Source organism: Syngnathoides biaculeatus, chromosome 9 (assembly GCF_019802595.1).
Source record: "Syngnathoides biaculeatus isolate LvHL_M chromosome 9, ASM1980259v1, whole genome shotgun sequence".
NCBI classification, from domain to species: domain Eukaryota; kingdom Metazoa; phylum Chordata; class Actinopteri; order Syngnathiformes; family Syngnathidae; genus Syngnathoides; species Syngnathoides biaculeatus.
The window spans coordinates 9,688,774-9,703,148 of record NC_084648.1 but is presented as its reverse complement, the minus strand read 5'-3'; the positions used below and the strand labels follow the sequence as shown (position 1 = coordinate 9,703,148).

Sequence of the window (14,375 nt, the reverse complement as noted above, 5' to 3'; positions counted from 1 at the left end):
GCACACTTTCCCAACAGCGATAATACTGCTGAAAATAGTGATCTCAATATTGTAGTCTGTCACTGGGTCATATTAGGAAATTATGGAGGCTAATGTGTGCGCATGCAAATTAAGCGAGGGCAGGTGTGGACGCGCTGGGAGAACACCGCAAGCTGCCCAACCATGCGTGTACTGAGCGCAAGAATTTCGACACTTACCTCCATGTCTTTGTCTTTCCGGGCGGGGGGGGGGGGGGGGGGGGGGGGGGAGAAGTGTCCTGTTGGGTCCGGAGGGCACATGTCACATGACTTTAGGGTGTCACCCGCTGCCAAAAAAGCGTGCTTTGATGTCACTAAGCAATTAAAAACAGACAGAATTGAGTCAGATTATTGATATTCACTTCTACCTGGTATGCAGCATCTTTGTTATGATGACATCACTGCTGTTTTAATCTTGACGAACTTGCATTTCACTCTCTTACATGTACAAATAAGTATTAAATAATTTCAGATGCTCCGGACATGTGCTCAATAGCTAGCCGGTGAGTCACGCTGTTTTTTTTTTTTTTTTTTTGGGAGGGGGTGATTGACTTAGTTCAAAGTATCAGCTGGAAAGAGTTGGCCTGACAGTTCTGAGAAAAAAAAAACTGGATTCGATCCCGGCCCCACCTGTGTGGAGTTTGCATGTTCTCCCCGTGCCTGTTTGGGTTTTCGCTGGCCATTCCGGTTTCCTCCCCATCCCCAAAACACGAAACATTAATTGGACACTCTAAATTCCTGCTCGGTGTGTTTGTGAGTGCAACTGTTTTGTCTCGATGTGCCCTGCGATTGGCTGGCAAGCAGTTCAGTTCTTGTCTCCTGCCCGTTGACAGCTGGGATAGGCTCCAGCACTCCCGCGACTGTTGTGAGGATAAGCGGCCAAGAAAACGGATGGACAAACTGACATGACGGCATCATAAAACAGGTAAGTTTTTCTTGAGCCTTCTCTTGTTCACCAGCGACCTCTGCTGCAATGTTTGTAAAATAATAACTACTGTAGGATACATCCATTTTCCAGACTGCTTATCCCCACTAGTGTCGCGAGCTTGCTGTCATTTCATGAAAAGTGACGGATCATGTTCACTTTAATAATCACAAGAAGTCAAAACACAGACAGACAGTTTCTCACACACACGCGCGCGCGCGCGCACACACACACACACACACACACACACACACACACGCTACCTTCCATGTGGCACTCAGTAGAAAAAGTTGGACCATCCCTGCTGCGGTTATCACATAGATGCAAAATTATAGACGACTCACGCACAGTAATTGATTGACACAAGAACGGTTTAGTAGAATCTATTTTTGTTCTTGAAAGCTCATTAAGAGACTAGACACTAATTGTGCGTGCCCGCGTGTGCGCGCGCGTGCATGCGTGGAGCATCACTTTTCGGGATCCATCAGCGCATGCGCACCGCTCCCTGTCTCACTTTTTCCAGTCTCTCTTCGTGGCGGGAAGGACACGCGGCCATCATCGTCAACATCATTGGCGTTATCGCTTGAGCTAAGCGGACGTGATTGAAGAATCATGTTGACATTGCTGACCTCAATGTATCTGGTGGCGCGCCAATTTTCCTCGCAGGTGAGTCCAACGGTCCATGAACGTCACACCGTGTTCGTGCTGCGTTCGCGGACCTTGCACACCGGGGCTCCCTGTTTGGGTTTAAGGTTCGGGAGCAGACGCCCCCGCCGCTTGAAGGACGTCCGAGATCTCTCAGTGACGTCACAAGGTGAACTTGCCCAAACTCGATTTCCTGCTCCCGTGTCACGTGGTACCCGCGCGTACCTGCTAACACGTTGATCGATTTTTTTTTTTCAAGTAGACGTGATTACACATCCGGCTGATGCCTTCGAAATAAAATTCTCATGAGGAGAAAACTAAACTTCATCCATGTTTAACCATACAGTGCTGTACTGTAATAATAATGGCAATAATAATAATTAATAATAATGATCATCTTTTCTATAGTTATGGTAATAATAACAGGAATCGTAATAATAACATTACAATAATAATCATATAAATCAGATTCATAACAAATGAAAATATCCATCCATTTACAGCAGCGATGTCAAACTCATTTTTGCCGCGGGCCACATTGTACTTGCGGTTTCCGTCAAAGGGCCGTTATGGCTGTGAAACGATAAAAATCTTTAAACGCCTCATCATATTTACACATGAAATGTATAAACTAGTTTTGGAATCACAAATCAAGGGTAATAGGTTTTTCCAACTTTTGTTGTTTGGTAGCACAAAAATGCTTGTAATAGTTGAGTGTTATCATTCATGATATGACAATTTGAAATTTTGGAACAGATTTGAACAAAAAAAAATCGTGGAAGTTGATACACATGATTTGCCTCCGCGGGCCACATAAAATCATCATTCATTCACATCTGGCCCCCGGGCCTTGAGTTTGACACCTGTGATTTACAGAATATAGAGATAGATTTCTTCCATGATCAGAATCCTTTTTATTGCAAAGTATGGGTCAAAAACACAAGTACAGCAATTTGTCTCCAGTAGGTGGAGCTGGTGTAGTGTGATAACAGAGCACGATTTTGTCAGTACTTTGAGACGTAAAAACACTTCGGAGAGTCACTTATAGGCTCAAGCATTTTAATGGCAAGAGGGAAGAAGATTTTGGTATTTCTGCTGGTTTTAGTTTGCCTTGTTCAATAGTGCCTATTTTGGGGAAGGAGCTGGAAGAGTTGGTGACCGGGATGTGGAGCGTCCAAGACGGTTTTGCATGCTCTTGTTTTAGTTCCGGCAGGGTCCAAATCCTCAAGGGTCGGTAGGGGGCGTACTGACGATTTTTACGACACTCCCAATTGCCCGTTACAGTCGGAGTTTGTCCTTTTTTTTGTGGCGGCACCAACAGCAGACTGTGATTGATGAACACAGAACTGATTTGATGATTCCAGTGTAGAACTCCCTCGACGGCGATTGTGGCAGGCCGTGCTTCCTCAGAAGCCTCGGGAAGTACATCCTCTCGTGGGCCTTCTTGAGGATGCAGTTGACCTTGGTCTCCCACTTCAGGTCCTGTGAGACTAATTCCCAGGAAATTAAAGGTCTCGACGGTTGACACAGGGCAGTTGGACAGCCTGAGGGTCAGCTGTGGTGCTTCCTGTAGTCCACGATCATCACTCCAGTCTTGAGTGTGTTCATCTCCAAGTTTTGACGGCTGTGCCGGACACCCTGCGGCGTTCAAACTGAAGGGGGTCCGGCAGGGGTACTCTGACGCTGTTGACCTGTCTGTATGAATACTGTATCCGTACAGCTCCTCGGGCTCCTTGAGCCTAAGTCAAAATGGAGTCACCCATAAACAGGTTAAAAATAGGGAAATATTTTGGATATTTCCAAATAAATACAGTGGCATTTAGACTGCTTTAGTCAATTTTTACTCGATATTCATACTTTGCCACGCTCTGGCTTTTATTTGTGAGTGTAAATGAAGAAGTTGAGTGGTGAGAGTTAGAGGTGACGAGGTTCACGAAGGACTTCCTTTGACGGTGTTTGTAAGGTCTTTAAAGGATAGGAAGTACGCTAATGCCGCTTAGCACAGCCATGCGCACAAATCATATGACCCCCGCTGACTCGTAGCAAGCTCTTGACACACTTGCAACAAAATTTGTATAAACTTATTGGCAATTTTCAACACGTTTTGTTGAGATTTTCATTCATTCATCGCTTATCCTTGCTAGGGTCACGGGCATACTCAAGCCTATCCCAGCTCTTTTGCGTGTATGGCGGCGTACACCCTGAACCGGTCGCCTGCCAATCACAGGGCTCATTGAAACAAACAATGTTTTCGGAATGTTGGAGGAAACCGGATACCCAGAGAAAACCCATGCAGGCTCGGGGAGAAAACGCTAACTCCACACAGGCGAGGCGAGATTTGAACCTAAGTCCTTAGAACTGTGAAGTCGATGTTCTCACCAGTCGGGATCATGCTGCCTTGTTGAATTTTTTGTTATACCTGAAATCCATCCATCCATTATCTACTGCTTGTCCGGGTCGGGTCGCGGGGGAAGTAGCTTCAGCAGGGATACCCAGACTTCCCTTTCCCCAGCCACTTTTTCCAGCTCTTCCGGAGGGATCCTGAGGCATTCCCAAGCCATACCAGACATAGTCTCTCCAGCGTGTCCTGGGTCGTCCTCAGGGTCTCTTTCTGATGGGACCTGCCCGGAACACCTCACCAGGGAGGTGTCCAGGAGGCATCCGAATCAGATGCCCCAGCCACCTCATCTGGCTCCTCTCAATGCCGAGGAGTAGTGGCTCGACACTGAGCCCCTCCTGGATGACTAAGCTTCTCACCCTATCTCTAATGGAGATCCCGGACACCCTGCGGTGGAAACTCATTTTGGCCTCTTGTATCCGGGATCTTCTTCTTTCAGTCATGACCCACAGCTCATGCCCATGGGTGGGGGTAGGAACGTAGATTGGTAAATTGAAAGCTTTGCCTTTCCGACTTAGCTCCCCCTTTACCACAATGGACCGATACAAAGTCCGCATCACTGCGGACGCTGCACCGATCCGTCAGTCGATCTCCCACTCCATTCCTCCCTGACTCGTGAACAAGACCCCAAGATACTTGAACTCCCCTACTTGGGGAAGGATCTCATCCCTGTCCTGGAGAGGGCACGCCACCCTTTTCCGACTGAGGACCATAGTCTCAGATTTGGAGGTGCTGATTCTCATCCCAGCCGCTTCACACGAGGCTGAGAATTGAGAGCTGGAGATCATGGTTTGATGATGATAACACCCTTTTCCAACTGAGGACCATAGTCTTGGATACCTGAAAGGTCCGTTAAAATTGAATATAAATTTTAATATTGTATGTGTATCAGGACACTTTGTCGATCTCCAACCTATTGACCTAGCTACATAACTACTTATTGGTTTTCCTACCGATACCGACCTCACTACTTACCAAATACCTACTCATCCAACCTACCTACCATCTTTCATCCATCTTGCAGTCCTAATATTTGCCACAAGATGTTGCTCATGTATTGCGTATTGAAGTTTTAAAAAAAATTGAATTAGAAATAAGGTGTCTGGTGACCGTCCTGGCAGCATGGTTGACGCGCCTCTGCAACATCGAATTGACATCAGGGACAGTGCCTCTGGATCGGCAGACTGGGTTGGTGGTCCACAGGTTGGCCTTTGTCATGATTCTGTTCCAATCTTTTATGAACAGAATTTCCAGCTGCAAGAGTAACTGATTGTGTAGTGGTACACATGCCTGACTTTGGTATGGTGAGCGTGGGATCGATTCCCGCTCAGTGATAGTATTGATACTTGCCCTGTGACTGATTGGCAACCAGTTCAGGGTGTACCCTGCCTCCTGCCTGTTGACAGTTGGGTTCCCTCCAGCACTCCTGCGACCCTTGTGAGGATAAGTGGCTAACAAAATAGATGGATGGATTTCCAGGTGCAGCTGATGCACAGTGAGGGTCCGGTTTAGTGGCCTCAGTATTGGATCAATGCTTTTTGCAAATGACGTAGTTCTGTTGGCTTCATCAAGCCGACTCTCACTGGAGCAGGTCGTCATGACCAACAGAACAAGATCCTGGATACAAGCGGCTGAAATGAGTTTCCTCCGCAGGGTGTCCGGGCTCTCCCTTAGACATAGGGTGAAAAGCTCAGTCATTCGGGAAGGGGTCAACATGGAGCCACTGCTCCTCCGCATTGAGAGGAGCCGGATGAGGTGGCTGGGGCATCGGATTCCGATGCCTCCTGGACGCCTCCCTGGTGAGGTGTTCCGGGCATGTCCCACCGGAAAGAGACCCCGGGGACGACCCAGGACACGCCGGAGAGACGCCTCGCTATCCACCTGGAAGAGCTGGATGAAGTGGCTGGGGAAAGGGAAGTCTGGGTGTCCCTGCTAAAGCTTAAAGCCTTTGCGACTTGACCTCGGATAAGATGAATGGAATCATGCTACCAATAAATGACACAATCAATTATGAGGAATGAACACATGTGCACCAACTGTATTCAGTCTAAAATTTTGATATCATTCGTTGTATTGTTAACATTTTATAAATGTTCTTATGAATACAGTATATATGTACGTAATCTAGATTTAAGAGACCCAAAAAATCGAAATGTGTCACGAGCTACGTTTGGCGCAGTGGGTGTCGCGATGCATCATGGGACATTGAGTCGCATACGGACAGGGCCGGCAGGCGTCGACCCCCTTAAAGGACTACTAGTCCCAGATTTCGTGCGCGAGGAAGCAGACGTCGTCAGCCGGCAGAGGTGACCCTCAAACCAAACCTCCGAGCGGCCGAGTCCTCCTCCATCATCCCGTCGCTTCTCCTCGCGCGTCCTCTCGTCCTCTTCTACGATGGTAAGAAGAAAAACGACAACTTTCTTCTAACACACGAAAATTCCGACTGATGTCGTCTTTTAGCCTTTTTTTTTCCCCGGCGAGATTTAGAACTCTCCAAACAATGGCCGCCAGCTCCATATGAGTGGAATGTGATTGAATGACATTAATTTCATCCGCCGATCGTCCATCTTGATCCGTCTGTCTGACGCAATAGCGTGACGGGAGGATGCTGCACGGCAAAACAAGCGTTTATTGAACTTTAATTAAAAATGTTGAAATCCCCGTGACGTCACTAGCCTTCTGTCACGCGACCAGCGAGAAAGAAAAACTTCGTTCAAATGAGGCGATTACGAACAAATGTCACTTCATGCGAACATAAAATAAGGAAAGCACTGCATTTGAGAATATTATTCATCTTTAAATAAACATCTGACGAATTTTTGTCCTTAACCACCTGATTTGTCGTTCATTGAATGATGGACGCGGCAGTCTAATGTCTAAATTATAACCGTGCAACATTTAAGTTAAGCCAAATGAAAGATTGACTCGAGTTCAGTTTGTTTCGAGTTTAATTTTAACCGGATATGGTTAAAACTGCAGTGCACGATGCGTTCCGCCTTCAAATTTGTATTTTCCTAATTTGAATTTAAAGTTGCAAAACTGTTAACGGACGCCAAATTAACGATTGGTATGAATTATGTTTCTTTCAAGTCGAATTTTGATCAGAGATTCGTGCCTTTGCATGTAAACATGCAGCGTCATCTTAGTTTGGATTTTTCAAAATGGACTTCAGTGCACACACACGGAGTAGACATGGCATCCCATCACTAAATGGAGTCTTTGTTCATTTTCATATCAAGTTACACCAACTTTTAATCAAAGCCGATTGAAAGATGGCCAAGAAATAAGTTTGTCTCAAGGGAAATGGCAATCATAAATGCGTGCCTCGTGGTGCAAACCTGGAAAATTATCTAAATTTATGTGGTTCTTAATGGACTTCAGTGCACAGTGACGAGACATGGCATCTTATTTCTAAAAATTTTGGCAATGTCATTTGTGTATGAAGTTACAGCATCTGACATAATCTGTCAGACAAAGATGATGCCCTCATTGCCTCCCTGCTGCTTTTTTAATTGTGAGGCTGGCTGAGTTATGAATGATTGATGAGGAGTTTTCGTGTTTGCTTGCCTGCAGGCTGATCCCATTCGAGTTGTGGTGACCGGCGCGGCCGGCCAGATCGCCTACTCGCTGCTCTACAGCATCGCTAAGGGTGACGTCTTCGGGAAGGAGCAGGTGAGGTTGCGGCCCGGGGTTGCTATGGTAACGGGATGATCGACAGATGGAAGTTTCCTTGATGCTGCGAGGGAAATGAAATTAGCACAACAGCAATATTTGCACATAAACACTCAAATGTGCAATGTATTGATAATATAGAAACGAGTATGATACAAAGACCAGCTTTGCCAAAGAATGAAAATAAATTTCAATCTATTCTAAGTAGGTGCGATGATGAATCTACAACTAATCGATTATCAAATTAATTGATAACTATTTTATAATCAATTCATCATTTATTGATCATCTTTAGTATGAAGTCCTTGGAATTTCAGCCTCTTATCAGTAAATCTTCTCAGATTTCTGTCGTCCATCTTGAAAGGTTGTTTTTGTGTTGAATCAAAATAAGACATTTGCAAACATCTGCTTTTACCTTGAGAATCAATTATAAAAAAAAAATGCTAATTTTTTGATGCATTTGACGTACCAATATATGTCTGTGGATTTTTTGCAGTCAATATAAAAGAATAATTACTGTTTTTGAATTAAGGGATGGAAATACAAAAAAATGAATACAAATCAACTGTCAAGTCTAGTCAACAATTTAACTGATTATTAAAACAAATGTCAGATGTCAAATTCTAAAGAAAAATAACAGAAGATTAAAATGTTCCATGTTCGTATGTGGTGTAGGGCAGTGAGTTGAGGAGTTTCTTTTTGAAAAAGTTGCGCTTTACCTTTACTGCAGTTGTACCGTATTTTAACAGACTGCAAATTGAGAGGTACAAATTTGAATTAAATAACATTTTTGCTATGACTGATATGCATAATATTGATTATACCATACATGCATAAAGCATGTCATTTTTATAACATTATTTCAGAGTCGATAAATATTTATCACACAAGACTAAATGCTTTGAAAGTTGAAATATTCCTTTTAGAGAGAAGTTAATTTGGAAAGACCGAAAAATGTCCTGTTTGTGTTTGTTTTGTGTATGTCAGCCCATCATCCTGGTGCTGCTGGACATCCCGCCCATGCTGCCGGTGCTGGACGGCGTCGTCATGGAGCTTCAGGACTGCGCCCTCCCACTCCTGAGGGGTGAGCCCCCCGTCATCTTGTTGTCCCGTCCCAGTTTAACTTAAGTAACTTAAGTAACCTTTGGTGGACGTCAGGAAAACCGGGGCAAAGCTCACGGTCAGTGAAGAACATTTGAGTGTGTTGACCAGGTGTGGAGGGAGGCGCCGTCAGAAGCTGCCTGATTGGCTGTCGGAAGGCCGGCCAATCGGAGGGAGGATCTGGGTGGGGGGGGGGGCGAGACTGAAGTCCATCTTGATAATGATAACGCATTTTTGTTATCATTTGCTGTCAACCTTCTAGAAGCTTCTCGACGGTTGTTTGTCCTCCAATATTATATAGACTAAAGCCTCTGTTTTCGAACGTCCCCCTTTTCGAACATATCGGTTTTCAAACGAAAATTTCAAGATTTTTTTGCTTCTGTTTTCGAATGAAAATCGGTTCTCCAACGCCCCCAACAAAACCCGGAAATAACATATTGCGCGCGGCCAGACCAGCTGTCTATTCGAACGCCTCCCAAAAAAAAAACCTCGGAAATGATCAGCACACTTTTGTTATTCTGTATAACGCAGCCTCTGTACACAGACGTGTCCCGATAATGACTGTTGTTTTTCATCTCGTGTCATTCTCATCATCTCATATTAACCCCAATCATGGCTCCAAAGAAATGCTCCCACCCCCCCATTCTAGTTTCTTTAAAGTTATTCTGCACTTTTGCTAATAAAAAAGTTTACAAGGCTGGGGGCCGAGTCGCTGCAGATACGGCAATGCAATCCCAGCCTAGCGTACTCTACTACTAAAGCATACATATTAAGCAAAAAAAAATAAAAAATCTTAAATTATTTTATTATATAAAGTATTTAAAGTATGCATGTATTTCTACTATGTAGTTTAATATCAGTAAAAGCTAAAAAAATGTTTTTAAAAAGCCAAATTTTTTAGGCTTGGAACGCATTATTTCTTTTTCCGTTCATTGTAATGGTAAACATTGATTCGGTTTTTGAACAATTCGCTTTTCGAACCGTTTTCTGGAACGGATTGTGGTCGAGAACTGAGGCATCACTGTATATTATAATATACTGTACTGGGAATGACTTCCTATTCACTTTATAGTCAGTTGGCCATTACTGCAGCACTCTTGGAATGTGGAGTGAGTATTGATTAACTCCTACATTGAGCCATCAATCTATCCCACAATGCATCCTGAAAAGTAGTGAACAATGATGGTCGTCTGAAAATCAAATATATCCCATGATGCCTCGTGCTGAGACAGATAAGTGGTTTTAAGGTTCCAGGAGATTTTGTGACTAGCTCATGCATTGTGATGACTACTTTGCTAGGCTACGTAACGATTTCTTGCTGGAATGCGAACCGCATCGTGTTAAATGTATGTGAACATACCTCGAGCAAGCCTTAAATTTTCTTCTTTTAATACATCTTTAATAGTCTTTTGATCCACTTGTGTTGTCGTCCCCACGGTAACAAGTGTATGCAATCACATTTGCGTTGAGAAGATAAGCCCAATGATTGTAAAAAACGAGATGCAGTATTTCAGTAGCTTTATTGGCCCTCAGATATTTCGAGTATTATGTCAATAGAAATAAATACTACAAGATCAAAATAAACTAGCTTTTGGATTCAGAATGTAGCGAATGTAAGTGTCTTTTGTGCAGTCATTGATCGAGTCGACGAAGTATGACATTAAAACTGATCGGGTGATCAGCGGAAAATGCCGTTTATCGGCAATTTCCGATCACGCCGATAAATTTGCTTTGTACTAATCTACAATGTCTCCCCTTATTCTAACTCAGAGGTGATCCCCACCGACAAAGTGGAGGTGGGCTTCAAGGACATTGACGCCGCCATCCTGGTGGGCTCCATGCCCAGGAAGGAGGGCATGGAGAGGAAGGACCTTCTCAAGGCCAATGTGGCCATCTTCAAGACTCAGGGAACTGCCCTGGACAAGTTCGCCAAGAAGACGGTCAAGGTGAGAGGATACAGGAAAAGTGCCAAGTGGATGTCGGGTGACAGTTCGCCAGCATGTTAGTTAGCACAGCGGCTCGTGAGATAAAGTCCTCCGGTGAGCAAAGAGGGTTCAGAAGTCAAGGCTGCCCCTGCAGATAACAGCGTAACGTTGACCCAGAGTTAAAGTTCCTGTGTATTTAGAAGTAAAAATACAAAGGGAAGGCAAAAAAAAAAAAAAAAAAACATTTTGTGGGGTCCATCAGTCTAAAATACCTGCTTCTGATTTGGATTTCCTCAGAGACCTGGAATTGTCCCAACATGGTCGAGTTTGTGTTCGATTTGGGACATGGGTCCTTAAGACTTTCTTATGCATGCCAGTTTCGTCAATCGGTGACATTGTTGGTGGGCTGTGATTTTATGAAGTTGAAAATGAATGAAGTTGAATTCCATTTTGAATCAGCATCAATTCATAAAAAAAACACACACAGTGCCTAGACTGGAAGCAGTCCATGGTGTGTACCTCCTCTTACCTAAAGTCCGATCCAATAGGCTCTCGCGAGATTCATTTCTAAGACTGCGTAGTAGGCCATGTGTCGTCTTGGGTAACCGGGTTTACGTTGAGATCAGATCAGACCAGACAGCACCAACTTAAAGGGGTGGCAGACATTACCGAGGAACGTTTGATCCTCATTTTTAAAGTTTCTTGTATCTTTGGACTTGGACCATCTCCAATTGACTAACATGGGATTACACTTACGATCACAATAATCAATTACATAAAGGACTCTTCATTATGTTTACTGATTTACAATTTTGGTTTGAAATAGGGCAAAACTCAATGATGAACTGTTTGGAGCATCTTGATTCTGACATGACTTTTAAGAAAGGCTGCTATAGTACAATTTCCCAATTGTCACAAGAGGCCCTGTTCACAAATGTAGACATTAGCAGGGGCCCTGCACACCTGCTCTGTGGTACTCCATATCCGTCATACTTTGTCCTTCATTATTACTACTTGTGTGCTTGTTTGTAAATGAAACAATTGAGTGGTGAGGGGGATATGTGAGGCAGTTCAGTAAACACTTTGTTTTACGATGGCTGTAAAGTCCTTAAAGGATGCTAAGTACGCTAATGCCACTTAGCACAGGTATGCACACAAATCACATGCTCACTTGCACCAAGCTGTGGACACACTTATAACACAATTAATATAATTGTTCATTAATTTGTCGGAGGAATATTGACTGCCCAGTACTCGGACTCTAAACATGTTGTTTCTGTGTTAAGGTTCTGGTGGTGGGCAACCCGGCCAACACCAACTGCCTCATCGCCTCCAAGTCAGCTCCATCCATCCCCAAGGAGAACTTCTCCTGCCTGACGCGGCTTGACCACAACCGCGCCTCCTCTCAGGTGCGCCGGCGTTGACATCCAAAATGTCAGGGAAAAGGTGCGTTGACGGTGGCCGTGGCTCCTCCCCCTGCAGGTGGCGTTGCGCTGCGGTGTGTCCTCGGACAAGGTAAAGAACGTCATTATCTGGGGGAACCACTCCTCCACGCAGTACCCGGACGTTCACCACGCCAAGGTCAACGTGCACGGCACCGAGACGGCTGCGTACGACTGCGTCAAGGATGATGCCTGGCTCAGGGGAGACTTCATTTCGGTGAGCTACACCTTTGCAAAATAAAAGAAAGAAAGAAAGAAAACAGAACTTTTGCGGATCAGCTGCATCGTGACAGATTTTGCGTTTCCTTTAAAGATTAAAAAACTATTACACAAAATCCTGAAATATGACATTGAAATGTATTTAAAATTGTGTTTTACCCGAAAATGTGCAATTTCTCCGTTATTGAATAACACTATCTTTAAATGTTATTTAAATAAGAGTGGCAGGGCTGAAAATATAATTTTACGCTGAAATATGACATTTTCAACAACTGAAATATGATAAACATTTCCTCAAACACAATGTTTAAAAATCTTTAAAATGACAATTAGTAACTTACTATCTTGTAACATTAATAACGGCAACGAGACCCATATACATCTAGAGCTGAAATGTCATAAGCATAATGTGCAATCCCGATCAGATCAAAATTTAATTTATTACATTATTACAAACTAGTGACACTGCATACAAGTTATGTATTTCATAACATAAAAAAAACAAAGGTGGCACGGTGAAGCAGCAGTAGAGTATTGGCCTCACAGTTCCGAGGACCGGCGTTCAAATCCCATCCCCACCTGTGTGGAGTTTGCATGTTCTTCCCGTGCCTGTGTGAGTTTTCTCCGGGCGCTCCGGTTTCCTCCCACATCCCCAAAACATGCAACATTAATTGGACACTCTAAATTGCCCCTTGGTGTGATTGTGAGTGCGGCTGTTTGTCTCCATGTGCCCTGCGATTGGATTGCAACCAGTTCAGGGTGAACCTTGATTTTGAGTTTGTATCTATGCCAGTCGACGGTCGGACGCTTTAAACAACACACAAAATCTCTTTTTCTGGGGCACGCTTAAAGCAGACATCGTTTTTAAGTCCAGAACTAAGGAATAACTGCCAGTGTTCACTGCATTAGAGAGGTCAAAAGGTCAAAAAGAAATGTTCTCACCTTGTTGTTGTCATGTTAGACGGTGCAGCAGCGCGGCGCCGCTGTCATCAAGGCCAGGAAGCTGTCCAGCGCCATGTCTGCCGCCAAGGCCATCTGCGACCACATGAGGGACATCTGGTTCGGCACCAAGGAGGTCCGAGCCTACTGGCCTATTGCGAACCATATCACTTCTTGTGTTTATTAACAATGTTACTACATTTGTGCTTTCAGGGTGAGTTTGTGTCCATGGGGGTGCACGCCGGAGGGAACTCTTACGGCATCCCTGAAGACCTCATATACTCCTTCCCTGTCCAGATCAAAGTCAGTACAAAAAGTGTTGTTCCATATACAGTAGTACAACAAAGTTATTGCATATGTTCAAAACTCCTCTGCAAAGACCAGATGAAAACATTTTTACTACATAAATGGTTTGTAATACGCGAGTATGCAGCGGTCCATGAGCATCGATGTTGGAGTAATTCTAAACCTTCAGCCAACATTTATTTGAATCATCCACTGCCAGTCCTCCATGTTAAAATGGATATTTGAATGTTTTACTTGAAAGAGTTTCAATTTGACAAAAAGCCGATGAACTTGTTTTACGTGTTCCAGAACAAGACCTGGAAGGTGGTGGACGGCCTCAGCATCAACGACTTCTCCCGGGCCAAGATGGAGGCCACGGCGGCCGAGCTGGTGGAGGAGCGAGACACCGCCCTGGACTTCCTGTCCCAGTGACTGGGCTCCCCACCGCCACCCCCCCACGCCACTGCCGCTGGCTCTCGGCTGTGAAGACCAAGCCCGCGTGGTCCCCCCCCCCTCCCCCACGCTATCTGTGCGCTCGTGTCGGTTGTGTGTGTGTGTTTTGTCCTCAGGCCTTTCAAAACTGTCAATCATCACAACGTGGTGTTGGTAGAAGCACTCACAAGCAACAAAACGATATTAAAACCATCAAACTTAACCACAGAACACTTTTAATTGTGATGTGTTGTTTGACAGCTTAAAATAATCGTTTTCAAGATATTTAAAAAGGAAAATAATGGGCAGGATCTCAGAACTGCAAGTGAACTATGTGTACTCATTGGACACTTTTTTTGTGTCTTTATTTTAAAA

The 14,375-nt window shown here is 44.3% G+C and overlaps 1 protein-coding gene across 1 annotated transcript; it reads left to right on the top strand.

Moving 5' to 3' along the window:
• The first annotated feature begins 6,240 nt into the window (after positions 1-6,240).
• LOC133506774 (malate dehydrogenase, cytoplasmic-like) lies at positions 6,241-14,223 on the top strand. The gene is made up of 9 exons (XM_061831240.1): positions 6,241-6,382; positions 7,559-7,657; positions 8,645-8,741; positions 10,529-10,704; positions 11,970-12,092; positions 12,166-12,342; positions 13,306-13,419; positions 13,497-13,586; positions 13,878-14,223. Exons 1-9 carry the CDS (start codon positions 6,380-6,382, stop codon positions 13,998-14,000), a joined length of 1,002 nt encoding a protein of 333 aa, XP_061687224.1. The 5' UTR covers positions 6,241-6,379; the 3' UTR covers positions 14,001-14,223.
• The last annotated feature ends 152 nt before the right edge of the window (positions 14,224-14,375 follow it).

Bases quoted from the DNA above. Each gene is read 5' to 3' on its own strand.
- LOC133506774 (XM_061831240.1), top strand. The intron at 12,343-13,305 runs GTGAGCTACACC...TTGTCATGTTAG, and splicing joins TCAGGGGAGACTTCATTTCG to ACGGTGCAGCAGCGCGGCGC. The intron at 13,587-13,877 runs GTCAGTACAAAA...TACGTGTTCCAG, and splicing joins CCTTCCCTGTCCAGATCAAA to AACAAGACCTGGAAGGTGGT.